Source organism: Acyrthosiphon pisum, chromosome A3 (genome assembly GCF_005508785.2).
Source record: "Acyrthosiphon pisum isolate AL4f chromosome A3, pea_aphid_22Mar2018_4r6ur, whole genome shotgun sequence".
NCBI classification, from domain to species: Eukaryota; Metazoa; Arthropoda; class Insecta; order Hemiptera; family Aphididae; genus Acyrthosiphon; species Acyrthosiphon pisum.
The window spans coordinates 4,967,133-4,989,989 of NC_042496.1; the positions used below are offsets into that span (position 1 = coordinate 4,967,133).

The 22,857-nt window shown below is 29.9% G+C and overlaps 1 protein-coding gene and 1 long non-coding RNA gene across 2 annotated transcripts in view; one reads left to right on the forward strand and one right to left on the reverse strand.

Moving 5' to 3' along the window:
- Nucleotides 1-3,262: 3,262 nt before the first annotated feature.
- Nucleotides 3,263-22,857, reverse strand: part of LOC100569214 (protein unc-93 homolog A) — a 44,604-nt gene continuing 25,009 nt past the window's right edge. The window contains exons 3-8 of the mRNA XM_003240281.4: nt 22,189-22,602; nt 18,154-18,400; nt 14,709-14,959; nt 10,475-10,604; nt 10,176-10,313; nt 3,263-5,342 (exon numbers count right to left, since the gene is read on the reverse strand). Coding sequence (XP_003240329.1) covers nt 5,110-5,342; nt 10,176-10,313; nt 10,475-10,604; nt 14,709-14,959; nt 18,154-18,400; nt 22,189-22,602 — 1,413 coding nt within the window. The 3' untranslated portion in view covers nt 3,263-5,109. The remainder of the gene's footprint in view (nt 5,343-10,175; nt 10,314-10,474; nt 10,605-14,708; nt 14,960-18,153; nt 18,401-22,188; nt 22,603-22,857) is intronic.
- Nucleotides 10,227-14,800, forward strand: LOC107883248. Its single transcript, XR_001679154.2, has 4 exons — nt 10,227-10,328; nt 10,506-10,606; nt 10,772-10,871; nt 14,689-14,800. It is a non-coding gene; the product is annotated as an uncharacterized LOC107883248 (long non-coding RNA).

Sequence of the window (22,857 nt, forward strand, 5' to 3'; positions counted from 1 at the left end):
TATATTTAACCATCATAATTATATTTTAAAATATGTACTTTTATTACCATTTACCCATTTAAATATAATGTTGGTATTATTCTAATGAAAATAATATAGTAAATTCAAAATGCAAATCATTAAATATATATAATATATACCTATATCAATATATAATATTTAACTTGATAATAAATGTGCATTTTTATCTTGTATTAAAAATGTTGTATTTTAACTTCAGTATAAATTATGAGTATAATCGTTTGTTACAATTATTGATTTTTCAATTTTTAACGGAGGTAATTTATTGTTTGAGTCACTTCCTCAATTTTACCCAAATTATATTTTTTTTTTTTTATAAGTGTTTTGTTTGCCACTGACGTATACTTGTTACAATGTAAATTAAAATGGAACAGTAATTTTATAAAGTATTTTAAAATTTTATTTAAACTTAAAAATTAATTAATTTAAGAAGAGTTCGAAAAAAAATAAATTTTCAAAATGTTCAAGTTTTCAAAGAAAGTTGAAAATTTTCAGAAATTTTCAATGAAAAAAAAAAAATTTCAATTGAAAATTTTCAAGCTTACATCTCTATCTATAACCATCCCCAACAATCCTCCGAGGAGGTTAAAAAGAAAATGGCCAAGAGACGCTCTTGCCTAACGGTCTCCATATTATATGAACCCATCAAATTAAATAGGAAGTACTGTTGATGGACGGTTTTCCCCCCAAGACATTCAAGTCATTTTACTATTACCTATGTTATCAAATGTACTTATTGTACAAATTGTATAGATTGTAAATATGCTTAAATAAATAATAAAAAAAATAAATAAAAAAATATTGATTAAAACAAAAGTTAAGCATTCCAAAAGTCAGTTCTATCTGTAACACCATGCATACGTAAAATAACATTAGGTATACAGTTATACATAATGACATTTGAAAAATAAAAATACTTTGGAAATTGATTTATAAATATTTTCACAAAATTTAATACAAAATCACAATCATAACGAAATGTTTTATTTTATTGTTATCGTTGTGGAATCCAATTAAAATAATAAATAAATACACAATTTTATGTTATGTGTATGAATAGGTAGGTATTCTTATTTTTATTAGGTATTAACTGTTTAATATAATATAATATACCTGTTATATTATTATGGTTGTGTACATAGGCATACATATGGGGTGGGGAGGTGGGCTTTAGGGCTGTGTCCCTACAAAAATTTCAATCTCCCAAAACATTGCCTACATTTTTTTTCAGCTAATTTAATATTATTAGAATAGAGCTTCAGCCCCCCCCCCCCTAATATCAAACGCTATTTGTATACTCTATATGAATAAGATACCTACAACTTAACAATATTGCTTCATTATAGTCGAAGTTTACACTGAAGTAGGTAACTATAATAATGAATATTTTGTTTGCCTGGACACGAGTAGAGTTTTGTAAATCTGTCTTATGTATAGGTATATGCGAAATATTTGCTTATTCAAAAGGTAAGTTAAACGTTGAATAAAAAACAACATATTAATCAAAATTATTTTAAAACATGTTTTATTAAAACTATACGTCATATATCTATGCACAAATTACAACGTTGTAGACATTCACATAGGTAACTTTATTTTAGATTAAACTGAAAGCAGGTATTTATATTAATTTACAAAACATTGCACCAAAGTGGCGTCTTAAATAATAATTTCACATTTTATAAATATATATTTAACATCCATTAAAATTTAAATATAGTTATTATAATATATAATTCATCTAAATGCAACAGCATAATTAATATAATAATAATTATTATTTATATTTTTGAGTAATTGGCTTCTTCGTTATACCCAACAGCGACGAGAGGTCACATTTTATTCTTTATGACTTGTGATATTATAAAATATTAAATTTACTCATATAATATCCAATATAAATTTCCGACAATCATTACTGTTGAGCGACATTAAATAATTTGGGTGTTTTATTAATTTTCATTACTAATGTAAATTATGTTCACAACGCATTTCTTAAGATAGTGCCTACTCTGGGATTAGGGTATGCTTTAAGGAGTGCTTCACTCGTTAACTTCGTGGTAGGTACTTAAATATAATTCAACACTTTTTTCTATATTCTTAAACATAGATCAAACATACATTTTAACATTGACTAAAAATAAAAATTCAGTCACAAATCGACTTTAAATATAATAAATACCTACGTTAATAAAAGATTAAGTAACTAATAGGGTAAGTACTACAACACTTTCTATGCTTGTCAGTGGCATAGTTGTGGGAGTGCGTGGAGGTACACATATGACCTCTTAAGTCCTGATATTTTACTGAATATAAGCAAACTTTTTGAGCTTCCCGCCCCCAATATTTTGCCAGTAGAACATAGTAGGACATTACGTACCTACGTAATAAAATTTTCTTCCGAACAATCTGTTAACTGTGGAGATTAGTCGGATATAAAAAAATACGTTCTGAATTAATACTCGAGACTGATATTAACACTAATAATAATGTGTCTATACAACATCAAATAATTGATTTAATTTGTTTGTTTATTTAATTTGTTTTGTTAGTTTATTGCAGATTGAGTGAAAACATTTTCATTACTTACCTAAATTTTAAATTATTATCAAGGCAATATTAATTATTATTTATATAATGTAAACAAGTAATAGCCATTGCTATTCGGAAATATAACTTAACGTAATCTAAAACAATTATTTTTCAAACCCACAATTTTTCCCCAATTATGCCATTTGAATATTTTATTATTTAATTATAAACTTGTTTTTAACCATACACTTTATTTTTGATAAATTCAATAAACGATATTTAATAATACCAGACGTTTAATAGCTTAATTTTTACAATGAAATAAAATGAATTAATTTTTAATTGATTATTCGTTATAATTTTCACCGTCAATATGTTATTTAGGATAGATAACTAATATTGTAATTTAATTTATGATTTTATGAAGACATTGAAGTGTTTTACCCAAAATGCGAATATGCAATATTATTATTATTTGATAATCAGTCAAATATTTGCTTTAAGAGATCAAGGAAATTCTTGAAATATTATCATCTACCTACATAAAATGAAAATAAAAATACACAAATCAAACATTTTCAACGTTTCTGCTTACATTCTAAATATTTATTATTAAGAGAAAAGTAGTTTTGTTGTTTACTAAATATACTATAATGGGAAGGAATATTATATTACTTTATACTATGATTTAAAAATAAAAACACATACAAACATTACAAACGGTTATTATTATAATTTTTATTCAAAATGGCCATATTATATTATGTTGTAATATAATATATTTTATTTGTAGATAGGCATTTAAAGTCATTATTTTTATATTCTACACATAGAACATAGAAATAAAATTTTAAAAAAATGTGTCACTTATAATACGTACTGTTTAGTTTTTAAAGATATGCAGATTATTAAAATAGAGCAATTTGGAATTTAAAAAATCACACATCTAACACAAAATAAACTTATTATATTTTCGTAACGAATCAAAACCAATATTGTTGGTTTGAAATTGAAATACATTTATAAAATAAATACGCCTTTATTGGTTGTTTCGTATTAATTGCATTATTAATTACATTTTGGCGATTTAAAGATAGACAGAAACCATAGGGTAGTTAGATAACAATGATAATTATTGTTATAATATGTATATCTCAATGATTGTTGGGGGGGGGGGACTTCTGGGTTTCACGCGCACATAGCGTGATGGTAGTATTATCATAACGGATATTACGGAAATATTATATGATAAGGTTAGCTCGAGTTTCCGTAAGTCTAGTTGGCGGAGGTGGTGTCTGTTTATTGAGTATATTTACGTGCCACTCCAAAGTCCGATTTGTTTGTGAATTGTAAGGAATAAGTTGTAGTAGCAATGGAATAATAATTGCAAATTTTCCAATTCTGCAAATCGCGTTTATAATACCTACGTTTACCTACCGTCTCCACAAATTATGGTTTAAATGAACCACTTCGACGTTGTATGTCTATTGCCAATTCAGACCCTTTCTTTTCTATTTCATAACCTGTAACCAAGTATTTATGTATCTTTATATTTTTCACTGTTATCACATTATTGTAATCTGTATATTATACTATATGAAATTGGGCTCACGCCCGTATTGTAAGCTAAATAAATAAATAAATAAATAAATAAATAATCGCATTTACTTGCATGACATGTGGTCTAGAAAAAAAACGTTTGTTATCAGCTAATTGAGTATTTAAGAATGAACGTAATTTTATTCACGCGCATAACATTGTACTATATTATATTTTATCAAACGTATTTATACAGAGTGATTTATTTTAAACAACCACTCGTCGTTTCAGAATATACCTCTTACTATTAAAATATGACTTTTGTGAATGATGTGAAATTAATAACATATTTTAATCGATTCGTTTTAGTCGTTTAACTATCCTCTCGCCGAATCGAGTTTGCCGTTTGTTGGTGTAAGCCGGTATACGTCATGCTGTGAATAAATGCAAATTATATTGATTTGTATAAAATCACGAGTGGCGCGTTAAATAAATATAAAAAAAAACCACCCTGTATATTATTTTTACGCGCACATTATTACGTATTCAAGACGAATATTGTATGCATACGTCCCGTTACAAAAAAAAAAAAAAAACATCAACAAGTAGGTACGGTTACATAATATAAAGTAGGTAATAATATAATACATAATGGTCAGCGCGGGCCAGTAAGTTGTTCGTTTGTCTTATACAGCAGCTAATAACGATAATATTATTGATAGTAGACGTAACATTATAGTATTTTGTGTTATGACGTATTTAATTCGGCGAGACGGCACCGTGCTGCAATAATAAATAATATTTGCGATGCTATGCAGATGATGACGATTGACGACGGTGGCGGTGGCGACTGTTGTTGCAGTTACAGAGACGTGATGATTGGCGTGAATGCTCTTCGGATCAGCGGCGGCGGCACACGATCATCGCTCATTCAGATCGTGGTGACGACGAGTCCTGGTTGACGACTTGCGCGGTGGCGGGTCACTAATTATTGCCGGACGCGGCTCCGATCTGTCGTCATGATGAACGGTTGGCGGTCCGCCGCCGCTTTCCGGTCAGCTGCAATCGCCACTCCAACCAGCCGTACAGCACGACGGCCACCACTAGCGCGGCCGACAAGCAGTACAGTTTGGTGGTGTTGCACACGACACTGTGCAGTCCAAAAGCCAACGCCATGCCCGCGTACCGAAAGAAGTAGCCGTGCGCCATCGGCCCGTGCCAGTAGTCTGGATACAGAGATATCACAAAGTCTGAAACGACATTAATAACATAAATCATAATATTATATTATTATGAATTATACGATACAGTATAACAATAACAATGATAATGCGACATCAACAATAGCACACCCATAAGTGATGGATATAGTCACCCCTCTCCCGTACTTTGGCCAAGTCTAATTTTTTTTTTGTTATCGCACGGATTTGTCAAAAAATTAATAACGTTGTAAATGTAACAAGACATAGTTATTTTACTGGAAATTTCAAAAAAATATAAACATTATTTTATTTTATTTTATTTCCCAAGTGGTAACTATAATAGGTACATGAAAAGACCAAATAATTATTAGACGAAAGACTACCACTAATCACTATGACACCATCGTTGATCATAGTAATATTATAATAATTAATTACCATGTAATTATGCATAGACTAAATTTTGATATAATTTCTAGAGAATTGAAGTACTACATAAATTTAAGTCTCAATCAAAACTGATCTCAGAGGGATCGAAACTCACATGTGACATGTGCATAGAGGCATATAATATAATACTATGTCATTATCTTCTGACATTTAATTTTGGAGACATAATGGCAGCCCATATATATATATATATATATAGATAGATATCGCCAGTCATCAAGGTGTCAAGTTCTAATTTCACGTAGATTAAACATCAAACGTATTTTTAGTATAAATATTAAAATGATTTGATTACTTAAGCTACAATATATACGGAGAGATTCACCAAGCATGCTCGTTCCCATTTTTCCTTATTATTAATGAGTTTATTCACCTTTCAATTTTTGGTTATACTGAAAGGCCATATTTTCATACAGATTTTTTAATTTTTATAGCATTTAATGAGTGGTGTATGGCTATACCAATTACTTTTTTCAAATAAAAATCACCCACTTTTCCTAAAAATGTTTAACCCTAAGACTTTTTTAGAAATGTTGTGTCATCAAAATTCGATCGAGCAATTCCAAATTAGTCAATGTCAGTAGATACTATGGATCCAGAGATCTGTAGGTCATGATAATGGGTTTGGAAGATATGGAGTATTGGGGCCTATAGTGATTTGATTTTATTTTATTTTATTTTTTTTTTTTTATTACTTTTATTCTACTTCTATCGCAACACTTATGCTTATTGTAAAAATAATATATTAACAGATTGTATAATAGAACAAATTAAAAACATAAAAAAAAAATTCAATTGATTATTCAAATTTGGATTTAAATACGTAAAACTCATTAATCGTAAAACTAACATTATAAACCACCAGCTTAATAATTTTAGGTAAAATATTTATTTATCATTTAAAAACGGCTGTATTGCCACAGCTTTTTAAATGGTATAAAAATCAAAATAATTGAAAATGTCGTCCTTTGGTATAATTACTTATAATTCCGAAAACCAGAATTTGATTAAATTAATCATTAAAAGAAAATAGGGTGTATCACTCTGTATACCAATGATGTAATATTAATTATACGAAAAAACCAATATATAGATATACCTATAAATAAATTCGTCTTATACAGTTTGACCCAAAATGTTTAATCTGTTAATGCAATAAACAAGTTATAAAAAAAAAATAGATACCACAAGGAAATAAATATTTTTTATTGGGTGTTGTGATGAAAAAATATTTTTGACACAGTAATTTTTAAAAATTTAAGTTAAAAAAATATTTGTCACGGTACTTTTTTAAATTTTTTACTAGATTTTTATGGTACAATTTATGAACTTTCAACTTTCACAATGTGACTTTTCTCATTGATATTTAAATTTCACTTGAACTTAACAAAGCAAATCTTTTTTTGAATTAAACAGTATAAACTTGTTATAGTTTTGATATTCTACACAAATATGGTAGAAAAACATTATTTTCAAATATTTGTATGACTTTTTATTATAAAATTTATAATGCATATGTAATATGACGTATATTATATACGCAGTACATAAAGTAATATTATAATATACTATATAATGACTCCATGTATAATCCTGTCTCCAGCAACAACAAAAACCCACAAGTCCCCCCCCCCCTTAGACCCACACACAAAACATGATGGCCATGGCCAAAGCCAATAAGTTCCGGCGCTACCATCAATACAGTCATAAGACATAAACAGAAATGTTTTTTGTCTGTATTGTTGTCGCACCAGCACCACGCATATAAAATCTATTTTAATTTCGTATTATAATATTATTTGCATAAACTAGTACCATATATTTTGCATTATATATTTATATTTATGTATATATACAAACGATTTGGTCAACAATCATTTTTTTTTTCTCTAGCCAGATCTTTTTGAATGCGTCGTAGTGTTTTAGTATACGTTTCGCCAATTACTTTTATTTGTTTATAGTCACCAAAACATAGGCATATTGCTACCTACCCGATTTTATATTAATTTTACTTAACTAGATATTGACAAAAGAAGTTAATAATTTTTAACGCCTTATTAGAGGCCTAGAATATAGGACTCATAAGAGAGGTCATCGTTATTATACAATAGAGTACCCAGATAAGTATCTGTTTAATATCAATGTATGTATTGAATTATGAGATAATATGTTAATTATCTATATAGATATTATTATATAATTAAATAAGTATGAATTCGATATTTGTAAAATAAAATGTATGAAGGAATTTATTTGTCCTTGAAAGAATGTATATTGTACATAGTGTTATTTTTACAATAGACTCACAGCATCATATGATTTATTTACAAAACTTTAGAAGTTGTAGTATTATAAACACGCTCTCTTGTATTTATTAACCATCCGTTTTTATTGATTCGCAAAAAAATATTATTTGTGTGCGTTTTAAATTTGTATTAAACCAATACAATATAATACAATTATAAAACAAAAATGATGGTTCAGTATGTGTTTTTACAGACTCATGTCAGCTTAAATCAATACGATACTGGGTGACATTAATAATAACTATAACTAAATTTTGAAAGATCGTGTCATTTTATGGATTTAATTGAGTAATTAAATAATTTAATTAAACTGTCGTCTGTCTGCAATATTGTCTATAAGGTCCAAAGAAAAATATTATACTATTATGATCGGTATCAGTGGCATAGACATGATTTCTGAAAGAGGGGTTTCAAAAAAAAGAAAACGACATACCTATTGGAAAATCCCCCACCTTCTCAAAACTTTTTACTTAGTTAGTAAAATGTTTAATATCAAGGAACAATGAATATAATTTGAATTGATTCAAAATTCACATCAAACACAATGATATGGAAGATTATCCAATCCAAAGTCAATGGGATCTAACCCCCATGTCACCCCTTGTATATCGGTATTATAATATACATATTAATATAATATTATTATTAATTGCACAGTTTTTTACTTAAATTATAAAATATTATTCAGGTTACTGTTTCTAAAAATGAAAGTAATTTGGTAAAAACACAATAATAATTAATAAGAGGTGTGTTTTTATAAACACAATAAAGTGTATACAAAAATTCTATTCAGTTTTTTTATTGATATAAATTAGTAGTAACCTATAATGAGTTCTAATAAGTATAATAGTCACGGAGATAATAATGATTCATTTTATGCTTAAGGGTGCGGTGCCAGTTTTTTAAATTTTCCACAATTCTATAAAATTAGAAAATTTTAGTTTCCACCTCAATTATAAGACTTTTCCTGCACTAATCTACTACGCGATACCGGCGATACCTATTTAAGGGGGGTTGATAGGATGTATTATATCGAAGAAATGACTTTACGGGAATAACTCTCAAGCTTTATAGAATTGTCGGATTTTGATGACTATTTTTTATCTAAAAGAAGAAGACTTTCTACAGGCCGCATCGATCTCTGATTTTGTATTTTATTTCAAATAATTGTATTAAAAAATTTGTAAAAAAATGCTTTTTATCTTGTATTTTTTTAGATATATTATAAAGTTTTAGAATAAAATATTAAAAAACAGAGATCGATACGGGCTGTAGAATATTTCCCTCTAGCAATTAAAAAAAAAAAATCATGAAATTTGGTTAATTTGGTTAATTTTACAAGGCGGTATTGTTATCCTCGCGGTGTATTTTTGAGGACAAAATAACATCGGCGCCGGGCCCCTTAAATTGTCAAATTTTCGTACAATAGAATTAATACTGAATCGTGTTTTTAAAAAGATTCCTCGTAGTATCTAGTGAATAAATTATCGTATCAAATACAGTTTTAAAAATATTAACATTATTTAATTTAGATACCTATTGCAAATAAAATAATACTATTTTCCTGGAAATAAGTACCTAAGCATAAATGTTAATTGGTATTTTATTAGGTACCTTAAATTTACTATTTAATATTATTATAATGAATATTAAGTTTTAAAGAAAGTGAAAGTCACTGAGTAAGATTATTATATTATGATGCGTACCTATCTGAAGACTGAAACCATCGATAAATCATTACCTACCCCCTTCATAAATACGTCATTGGAACTCAAGAACGTATACCTACGTCTAGCCTCTAGGTAATTAATATATCAATATTATAGTGTGCAATAATTTGAGTTTTTTTGTACTAAATTTTAGAATATAGAGTAATAATATAGTATATAGGTCCTATTACTAATAGTATAATAGTATAATACTATGTAGTGTAATATATAATATAAGCAGCATTTTTGTAAAAATCTTTGACGACATTTCTCAATCTTTGTTTTGAATTGTTGTTTATAACAAGTATTGATGAGTGATGACAATAACAAAATCATGAATTTAATTATAGAATGTTCAGATATTCGGTGAGATAACAAATAATATCTATATCCGTTATATAGTTATTAATACTTACTGAAGCACAGTGTGTTCCAAATGGCATTGCACACGCCCCAGGCGGCTGCTATGACGTACAGTAGCGCAGCATCGTCGCCGGACGGTTTCCACTTCATCAGCACCATTAGCAAACACGAATGAAACGCCAACCCAATCACTGGAAAACCCAGTGGTAATAATAATCGTTACGAAATAACATCAAAGAGAGCCAACTAGGATCGGCCACTTTGATACGTTTTACATTTTCATAATATTATTTAGATTAGCTAGTATACTGTATAATATTATTATATGTATATGTAATCACAATTTGTATACCTATTATGTGGTACCGGCGGATATGTTGCAGGATCAGACTCACGGTAAACCCAGCTACCAGTTGAAGCAGACCCAAGCTCAGCAGAACTGTCGGCACATTGGACACACCCACTGAACATACGACGTAAAACTGTAATTGCAAAAATAGACTATATTAATTGTTATTTCATATATTATTCATGTTTATCACATATATTAAAAAAAATTCACCATATATATATATTATAATAATACGTAGGACGTAGGTGGTGTATAATAGTACCTTTATGACCACATGTGTGTATTATTATGTTTCAGTGGTTTCAGATTGAACTAACATAATAAATACAAATACTACTATGGCCAATAAAATTGTGCACTCAAGTTTAGAATGCTATTTTTATCCAAACTAAAGAATGTAAGTAACTATTTTGACGGGAAGGTGAAATAGGTAAACTGGTCTTATGTATAAACATTAGATTAGTATGTATATTGCATATTGTATGTTATAGCATATGTGTATCATTTAAAAGTTAAGAAACTCTATTTTAATAAATATCCCAAGGAAATTGTACTAACTTTTCATCGTTTAAATGGTATTTTACAACTTTTGTAATTCGACGTGTGTAGGTATATAACATATTACTTTACAGTGTGTCCAATGATGAATAATGATGTAATGAAAAATTATAGTTTAAAACAAATAACAATTAATGTCTTAATGATTGTTTCACAATAATAATAGTATAACTTGTTAATTAATATTGTTATCACAGTATAGTTTTTACTTTCATAATTACTTGTTACACTCGTGTGTTTCAACACCTTCCTCTACGTGGTATTTATGTGACTTTAATTTATTTTTCTTCTTATGAAATATTTAATATTTTTCTTTTTTAACCTATGTAATAATATAAAATAATAATAACTGTTTAAATTTCAGTTTTTATTTTTACGTGTACAATATTATTGACTGTTGTAGGTATTAATAATTTAAATCATATTTTATTTTATACTTGACCTAAAGTTTCAAATCTCAACGATTTACATTTATTTAATTACAACAAATTCCATTGTTTTTTCATTTAGATATCCGATTTCATCAAAATTAAAAGTTCGAACGCTTAAAAAAAAGTGACTGAATTTTCGTTATTTTTTAATTCCTTTACTAAAAACCTAAGAAGAACCCTGAACCCATTAAATTTTCAAACATTTTGTCCCATAAATCTTCAATATAAAATTGAAAAAGGGAAAGGTCACCGTCCACAGTGCGTCAGTATTAACAAATAAGTCTCGACGTTTTGAATTCACTTATTTCTGAACACTGTCCATCCACAATCCACCCCATGCCGACGCATACGAAACGCAACTCCATGCTTGATTAGGTAGGTAATATATATTTTAAAGAGACTGTCGCAGTGTCGCCACCACGATGTCAGTAACTTACCCCGGTAACCGTGTGTCACGAATGTTAACTGTAATATTATTGTTATAACAATATTGTTTAATTAATTCTGCCAGTATAGTGCAATAGTCTACACTCGCACCGGGTTGGGTGATACAGCGACCATATTACGTAAAGTTTTGGTGTCCTTGAAATAATAAAACGAACTGACGGTTATTACAGTTTTCGGTGTCGAATTTATGAAGCTTCAGTTTCGTTCAATATAAAATTACTATTATACTGTGGGTTTTTTACCTCCATATAGATGTTTATGATTTAACATTTAAATCTTGGAAAAAAATATGTGTAGGTAATAGGTAGGTACTATAAATTTAATTTTTTGTATATGTTTAATATTTATTTTTGTACCTAATATATGTATAAGAATTCTGTAATATGATATAATTCTATAATTAAGTATTTTGTTATGACATTTTTTTTTAATTATTGAAACAATAATTTAACATTGAATTCGAAGCGAGAAATTTCCGAAGTATAATTTTTTGTTTTGAGTGTAATACTCATGGCTCATGAGTCATGATCCACTGACCACTGTATCACTTATATAGATAGGCACAATAGAAAAGTTTCAATGAGTTTTGTAGTTTTTAAAAAAGTTTCGATTTCAACCGGAGGATTCATTCCTTAGTGGCAGAAGTAATCCTGTATGTATATTATTTTATTATAGCCGTCAACCATGCTCGACCAAAATCCAAAAGTGTCCAAGTTAATTAGAACAAATAAATGTATTTCATTAAGTACTCAACATTAGGAATGCTAAGCTATAAATTAATATAATTTGTTTAATTAAAATTGTATATTTGTATAGATATAGTATTAATTTAACGTATTATTTTTCAACGCAACTGGAGAAATCTAATTTGTTATAATGGATTATTTAACTATAGTTAATTTATTAAGTTGATTGGAAAATTAGCGAACTACCTATTGAAGTTAAAATGTTAAAAAATATAAACATTTATATAATTATATAATATAAAGTAATTTAAAACTAATATTGAAAAATTGGTACAATTTTATTTTAGTTTGACATTAATAATATATATGCTTAAATATTGTTAACCATTTTAAATTATAAAATGTACATATTGGTTATTATTATTGTTGTAAATAAATAAATAGTACTGGCAATACCTAGAGCATTTCCGTGTTTAACCTGTATAGAATAGGTGTAGTCACGGCAATATCTGGAGAGGTAACTGGGCGTTACCAACCTGATGTAAACCCGGCAATTTCTATACAATTTTATCGCCCTCTATCATCACTCTGTGTAGAGTTTAGTCATGGCAACGTCTGGAGAGGTTACTGTATTTTACCACCTAGATATAATATAGTCTCAATGCGTAACCGACTTTTGTATTATAGCTCATAGTATTTTTAGGTATTATAACAGCGAATTACAATAAAAAGGGAATTCGCTCATCTGCTGTACAGTAGAAGTCAAACTATAGATCATTGAATTCAAATTTAACATGCATAATGGACAATGCTTAATTAATGATACACTCGACTTTCAATAGAGCAGTTACATATCCCCCCCTATTTTTTTTACATTAGTTTTTCCCGATTATTTTTAAAAGTACTGAGAATATTCAATGTTCAAAAGTAACCTCCTAAAAGTACCAATCAGATCCAAATTACTACCAGAATCTTCCATCGAAGTTGATAATCCAACAGTTAATTATATTGTCTTAAAGGTCCCAGTGCCAGTTTTTCAAATTTTCCACAATTCTATAAAATTTGATAATTCAATTTTATATTTTAGTTGCCACCTCAATTATATGACTTTTCCACTTTTCCACTTTTCCACTTTTCCACTTTGCACTAATCTGCTACCCAATACCTATTTAAGGGGGTTGTTTCCTCTAGCAATTAAAAAAAAAAAATTATGAAATTTGGTTGATTCTACAAGGTGGTATCGTTATTCCTGCAGAGTGTATTTTTGAGGACAAAATGGCATCGGCACCGATCGCGCCTTAACAAAAAAAAAATAATAACAAAATACAAATCATTGTGAAATCAATATGCTCTCCATTCAAATTTTAGAAGTTGAACATTTCAAATGTCTATAATTAACTGAAAAAGAACTAACATATTTTTAAAATTTTATCATGCCTCAAAAATTGGTGTTACGTAAAAATTCCTATGTCTGCTATTTTTTGCTGTTTTTTTCCCCAAAATATAAGAAAAGTATTAAAATGTTTATATCAACCATTGTAACGACTAAATTAGATTTTCTACTATAAGCCATCATCAAAGTTAAAAACTAAAGCAAATTATTTGATCCAAAACGTGATTAGTGATGACAGACATAAAATATAAAAATAATATAAGTGGATGAGGAGTTAATACTTTATATAGTTTCCGTAATCCCGTCGGTCTCTTTGATATGGACTGATAGTGAAGTTTAAATTTTGTTCAAGTGGGCTGACTTAGATTATAACTCATGAAAATTATAGAACGAATGATCAGCTGGCTTCTATACATTACAGAGGATTATAGTATTTGTCAGCTAATTTTAAATATTTAATAACTTGCTCCCTTTTTTAAAAAAAAATTTCAAATAGATTCTATAGAAAACACATAATTTGAATATTATTAGTGATCTACCCCTTTTACTCTCCATTGTGAATTTGTGAACCATCGATAAAATATATAATGTGTGGGACAATAACCAATAACATCATCATTATTGTGTACCTATTTGTATGTGTCCACTGCACAATAGGTTTCACTACCTAATAACTAATAAGTAATAACTATATTATAGGAGTACCTAACCTAACCTACCTTGGAGAAATCGGAATAGATAAATCCTTGTTCAAGTCCGATGAACAACGACAGTGGAGCGATGAGCTGAAGTTTGGTGTTGCGGAATGCATCGCGGACGGCCGCAAACGACCTGGCGCTGTCCGATTTTCTTTTTTCGGACGCAGACGCGTACACGAATAGTCGGATGCGGGTCATGAAAGTCGCGGTGACAGCGACGCCGACGAAACAGCATCCGGCGAAGACGCTGGCCAAAAGCTGTGTGGTTTTACCTATAAATGTAAATAAAATACAGCTGATAATAATTACTACCCTATTAGTATTATAAAAAGACGCGTGAATAGATTTTTCAAGACATTTATTTAATGATTTTATTTTTTTACGCATACCTACCTTTATTTTTAGATTCAGTGGACCGATAAATGTATTGGTTTTAATGTTTTATAATGATGTGTGTCAGGCACGGATCCAGAGCAAAGATCTGGGGGGCGGGGGGCCCAACAATTTTTTTACAACACAAATACAATAATAATAAATTATTATCCTTTATTCTTAATAAATAGTAGATATTACGTATAATAATATATTATATTATCAGACATATATTATGTGATTTGAAATATAGTAATATAGTATGTTCTGTAGAATTATAAAAAAATATGTTTAAAATATGTCTGGGGGGGCGGGCCCCTAGGCCCCCCCTAGATCCGTCCCTGATGTGTGTGTTGTTTTTTTTTTTGTCTGAAGATAATTTATAGTAAAATAATTATCCAATCATTAATTTTAGTGAAGTTTGGTGGTAGGAAATTGAATCTACTAATCTAGTTAGTACTTCTGGAAGTCAAAAGCAAAATTTTTCAGTTCTTTCAAAATACCCAAGATAATTGAAAATTGAAATAAAAAAACAGAAGTATTTCCGCAAAACCAGTTTTTGACTAAATATAATATGTTTTTTGTTGAAAATAAAAAATGATAATGGAAAGTTTCGACGGTTATTAGTTTTATTCGACTCTATATGATAAAAGTTGTGTATGGTGATTAAAAAAGCATGACAATATAAATTACAAATTTTAGTTATAGAAATTAAATGAATTTGAAAAATATGTAAATGGTCGCATTTTTTTTAAAAGCGTTGAAATTTCCAATTTTTAAAGAAATTCTTCAAAATTGCAAAAAAATTGCAAATTATTTTGTAATTTTTAACAAATCAATATTAAAACCTGAGGTTAAAACAATTTGTAAAATTTTTCTTACAAAATTAAAGATAATATAAAATGATAATATACCTATTTATATTTTGTAATCAAAATAAGTTATAATTAGTTTATGATAATTTAGTTTTAAAAGATTAGGTACCTATTAGGTACTTATAGATATTGGTGTTATGGAAAGATATAGGGGTTAATTTGATCTATGTTCTATACATGGCCACCATTTAGTATTTTGATTTGTGAGGCATTTTCCACTTAGACCAGCATGATATTCTATCAAGAAAAATTAAATAATATTATCAATATTTACCAATACAATTAAAATATTATAAACATTTTATAAGAATTAAATTTCAAACATTTAAAAGGCGGGAAAATTTTAAACGAAACATGACTTCTATATAATCAGTTGACCACTCTCTTTATATTATATTAATATTTGTTATTAGTTATTAATTTATTTATTATTATCAATAGATACTATCTAGTCTATACAGTACAGAATATAAAATAAAATATCTCAAATCTAACAATTATTATTAATTTTTTTCCAAATTTTTTATTGAAACTACATTATTACGTAATAATGATATATTATTCAGTGTGACGGAAAAATGAAATACGTGTTGAGTGAAACACGGGGTATAGTAAATACATCTAATTGTTCATTTTGTTTGATGTTCAAATTGGTCATTTCCTTATTGGTTTTCTTTATTTCTTCCTAAATTAATCTCTACATTTTTGTTTTGAATTTTAAAATACATTGCAATTTGTTTAACAGAACTTTGAATTAAATGTATAACATTGATGAGAAGCCGAAGTACTATCATTGGATACCTATACTTCACCAATACCCCACTATAGCAATTAATAGTAAAAAATATACACTTATCACAACTTCTGATTGTAATACTTTGTATAACAGATTATTGATTGTCAAAATAAAAATACATATAACAAAACAACTTTGAGAAAAACTTGGTACTATACAACATAGAAAACGTGGAGAAGAGACCATTCAGAAACAGAAGCTCAAATTACAAGGGGCTTCAGCCTACAGGCATACAGCTTGACAGTACTTTAGACTTCTAGAGGCTGCAATGGGTATTGAGCACTCACCTCGACATAGACTACTGTTGTATTGTCGTATTCAATTTTAAAGAAATGATAAATGTGTATTTTAATCTGAGTTTGTCACGTTTCAAACAAAATTATCTATCGACGGAAGTATCACAAAAGAAAACCTCGAATCATGAAGATTGCCAGGAAATAAACAAACCTTAGAAACCATATATAGGTAAACTTATGGCAAAACTGTAGATATATCTAGTACGTAGGGAAGAGTCACAAAAATTGAATGAGAATAAAATTCAGTTGACGTAAAAAAACAGTTGCGAGATATACATGACAAACGCATGAACCGGTAGATCGATGATAGTATAATATAATATATAAATCATATTCTGTGTATAGTACGAAATGTTGTGCGTGAAGTACGGCATCAAAATGTGTGTTATAAACGAATTATTAAATTTGGTGTTGAATACACACATTGATTACTATTATTGGTTTTAAGTTTATAACATTTTGATTTTTTTTTTTTTTTTTTTTTTAATTAGGGATGTGACGCCCCTCTCCCCGATAAAATTGTTTGTATTATATTTATATAAAGTGTGCAATATGAAAATTTGGATATTTTAGAGTATATAAAAAAGGCTTGAATATCCAAATTTTCATACTATATATACAATATACACTTTAAAACTTTTTATTACTAATACTACATAGCTATATGATAATATTTAATAAAGTTAATATGATATGATTTGAAATTAAAACAATAAATCATGTACCATACGAGGAAACTCATACATTATTTGCTAATATATTGATAAGCTTATAAGTTACAACAATGTGGTTTTTAATTGCATAAACATATTGGTTAAAATAAAAACTAGGTACTTGGACCCAAACATTTTGAACGATTAGAAAGCTAGAAACGTATTATAATTTATAATATAATATTCAATAAGTAATAATAAATTATACCGTTTCGAGCCGGTCTATCATCTGTGGTCCAATCCGAAAATAAAATCACTGAGGCAGTCATAACAGTAATAATATATTAATATCGTCAGAGTAAAACGAATATCCAAAACGTCGTGTATATACAAGAATTTTAAAATAGACTATTTTTCGACCCCTGATTTCGCGTGCATCCGTAAAATGTATTATTTATACTTGTTTATACTTACATGGCAAGACCATGTGATTGCGAACGTCGACCAATGCGACCGTCTGGTTGGACGAGAAGTTGGCGGTTGGCCCGAGTTTGATTTCCACCGTATTTTCCAGCGGGCAGGCGACGCTACCGCAAGTCCGATCTGTTCCAGGTCCACCGTCCCTGGCAAACATGGTTCCGAGGATGTCGTCCGTTCGCGTGCCACTTATCATGTACGCGACGAACGCGTTTCCGGCAATTAAGCCAATATCGTGTGCCACCTACATAGCAGATTAGCAAAAAGTTGAGTTTTATATTAAATTATATAGGTTGGTAGGTACTATAATGGGTATCATGTTTAATCATATTTCCTTATCAGCTACTAAATAATTAATATGATATTAATTAAATAGTTAATTTGAGAGAAAATGGTTTACACAGATGTACACTTTTATATAAAATATATGGTTATGTTAATGTCAACATTCACTAGGCAGTATCATTAGAGACAACACATGTTAGGAAATAATGATAATCTGTAATGATTGATATCATTGACTTAATAAATTAGACAATATTTTAAATGTATAATATATTGACTAATTATTGTCGGTATTTCCTGATCGTATATTACAAATATATAACGATAAGTGATATCCATAAAGATCATTAAACTCTTATGATATAAATTATAATGTATAGCAATATCTTCATATGATAAATTATAGTAGGATGACATACCGCCTGTGCTCAGAATCGTTTTTCGTATGCAATGAATTATCATCGAAATCAAATTTAACACATCCATTACCTGCACTATTACAGTGAATTATTCGATGAAGTTGAGGTACATACACTCGATTCCTACTGTAAAGCAAAAAGTTTACCTAGTTACCCCCATTTTATTTTCATTTTAAAATGTTTTTATATTTAGACTAATAATATATAGAGGTAATATAGAATTAAGTAAAAATGTAATTTTGAGAAAATCGATTAGAATTTTGTAAATTGTATTAAAAGTATTAACGTTATACCTACTATTACAAAGTAAAGTGGGATTCGGAGTAAAAATAAACTTAAAAGTTTGAGTAAAACTCAATTTAATCGAAAAACCATTTTATTGTCTTGATAAGAAGAATTCACACTGACAGTTGCGTTATTTCGTTTTACCCACAGTCCCACGCGTACATTAAACAAACTCAATTACTTTCCGACCCTAGCTTAAGTAATTAAAATTTTGCTATATAATCAACTAAAATATTACTTCAATAAAATTAAAAAGTAAATCCTTGAGGTCATAGAAAAAGGCTTTCTATCTATTTGATTACAGGTCAACGAGTGCAATAATATCAATCCAAATAAATATTTTTTTTGGAACTACGCAGTACGTCATTTTGCCCCACAAAATGTGTGAAACAAAGATAATAAAACCTTGTGCAACGTGCGTAGTTCCATCAAATCAAATGAAAAAGCAATAAGAAATCGAGAAGACAGGTTGCTATATTGAAAAAAAAAGAAATCTGATGGGCTATAAATTCAATAAGCGAATAAACCTAAGTCGTAAAGTAACGATAAACATCTATGTGGAAAAGTTATAGAATTGAAACACTAATATAGGTAGTCCGTCTTGTGGAATATTCCGAATGATCGAACAAATTGCGTCTGATGAAATAAATTTTGATTTCTAAAAAATCAAAATTAAATTATTATTTTAACTATAATTCATAAGATATTTGTTTTCTAAATGTATGTAAATTGTAAATGCAGTACATTTTTCAAAATGAGTTTGACTTTTCACTTTGTAATAAAAACTATTTTACTCTTTGAACCAATGCTTTGCACCCAAACGATTTATTCGGGTTATGGTTTCGGGTGCTTCAAATAAAAATAGAGGTTGTGGTTTCAGGTTTTCTTCATTTTAAAGAATATGGGTTTTGTTTGGCCAGTTTATTTATTCAGGTTATGGGTTATTTAAAATCGAGTAATATATCAATTTTGTTGTGCGTAAAGTGTTAAATTTGATTAAGCAAAGTATAAAGTTATACCTACAATCAACTTTTCAGTACTAATGTCTAATACAGTAGTAACACACGTAATATAATTAAATTTAATATAATTTCAAATTGTATAATATTAAATATTAAATGTTTTAACAACAAAGTATTAAATAGTAATAAAGAAAAAAACATACACTAGACAATTTTCACGACGGACATAATAATATTATATTAAAAATTAAAACAATTCAAAACAATCAAAACAATTTATCAGTTGTATCACACTTGTCACATGTAACCAGTGTTCCCAATTATGAAAAACTGAATTCTCCATGAAATATACATACAAATTCATATGTCACTTGAAAATGTAATATTTTTTTATACCTACGGGTTATGGGTTAAAACGTGTTTCGGGTTATACGTCATCAAAATCAATCGGTTTATATGGGTTTACGGTTGTTGCGCCGACGATCCTGCCTAGCGGTTGTCGTCTGACACACGGTCCTCGGGATAATGGCGGAGTAGGGCAAATAGTAAAAAGAACAACAAATGACAAGTAAATAATCTACTAATTGTAGCATGTATTGTAATTCACATGCTATGCAATTTTACAATAGAATGGAAACACAAGGTACAGGGGGGGACGGGGAACACCGACTGGTCTGCACTGCCGCGATGTGAACTTGAGATGACGGCTGTAGTCTGAGCTGCTGAGCCTTCCGTAAGGCGTTGACACGAACGTGTGTACCGGTGTCGTTGAGCACCTTGCGCGAGCGTGCGGAAGATTACGAGCGGAGCTGCCGGTCGGATGCGTGTAACAACAAACCCACGTTGAGCAACGACGCGCTAGTTTGCTTTACGTAACGCACAAAGATGGCTGACGAGCACGAACGGCAACAAGCCAGAGCACACAAAAAACGTGGTTTTTAATGACAGCGGACGAGCAAGTAGGTACGCACGTTGACACCGGAGCTGGAGCGAGCAAAAAAGATAATAACTAACGGCAACGCTCGGAGTCGCCGGCACCGAGCGCCGGTAACGGACACCGGTAGTGTTGCCAACATTACGCCTGTCAGCGCGCAGCGTCCATGAACATGGTTACTGCGGCGGTCGGCCGAGCGCGGCCACCGACGGCGACAATTGTGTTATCACAGGGATCGAACAACGGTTTTAATAATTTTTAAGGGTTTTTTAAGGGTTTTGGCTATACGGGCTAAACGGGTGCAAAGCCTTGCTTTGAACTTTGATTGTTTCTTTCATTTATAATATATATTATTGTATTAGTATTTAATATTATTTTGTATTATATAATACTTTTTCAATAGTCGCATCTGAATATTATATATTTTTAATACTATCAATACCATCCGAGTAAAATGTCCAAGTTCTTATTATAAGTAGGCACAGACTAGATGAAATTTTCATCTAGTCTGTGAAGTAGGTATAATGTACATGTTTATAATTTCATCATCTACGGCCTATAATGGCACCAATAAATTATAACTTAAGTAATAGGTACAACGACGCCTAACCAATTAACAATATACTTTGGATAATCTGCGACATAACGACATAATAAAATCCTTCAGTGTAAAGTATATTGTGACCCATACCTACTGGTTTCATTTTAGTGTATTTTTGTTTCAAGTTTTAAACTCATCCTTATATGTTCTCTATGTTCAGGTTTTATAGACCGTTGTAGCTTATACTCAAATGATCGAATGTCTTAAGTGCAAGTGAAGTCCTTGTATAATAGAACAATTAATGGTACCTACATTGCCATTATGAGACAGGGAGTCTTCAAAAAGAGTAATGGAGTTCCTGTCATTCAGAATTAACAACCTTCAACAATTTTATGAATGACGTAAAATATAAATTTAAGCCAACTTATAAAAATGAGTCTATAATATAATATACAAGCCATGTTTCACAATATCATGGAAATCCATTTTATTACTAGGTAGTTCGCCCAAAGTGTACCTAAGTAAAAAATGTATAGGTAGGCCGCACACTACCGGTATCACACCCTACACTTGCAATAGGTGGTCATGTCGTTATGAACATCTCACCTGGAGTCCCCTGGCTAGATTCCTGGCCACCGCTTCTCGCCGACCGTTTCCCTCGAGTTCGCACTCCTCTCGGTCGGACAGCACGTATGCCATTTTAGATGCGAGCGCCATGAGCACAGCAGTCCGAGACGCCGTCCAGCATCCCAACCAGGCACCCATCAGGAAGTAACCTGGCACCAGTACCGCCACCTTTGGGTACAGGTGTACGGTGACGAACGCGACGGACACCAGGTAGCCGGCCACCAGACATGTCCTGGTGCCCAGACGGTGGACGGCCGTCGGCCCAAACAGTGCGCTCATCGCTGCCATGCCAAACATTGCAGACAGCAAGATAGAACCAATGTCCGTGGTGACGGTGGTAAACCCACCATTCTGCTTCAAATTGTCCGGCCACCACCAAGCGGATATAGAACCCTAAAATATTTTTAAACATCAGTCTCAAGTATATCATACACCACGGATTACAGTTTTGTCAGTAGTGTCATTTAAGTGTTCTTGGTTATTACATTAAATTTATTTAAGCCCTAGATAATGGTAACGCGAGATACGAAAAGTTATTACGAATGAGTGGCTGTATACGGTACGTAAATACAACAAACTTAATATTGACAAGAGCAGAAATATTGCTTTATGTCATTGGAGGTATTAAAGAGCTGCTGCAGGAACGTA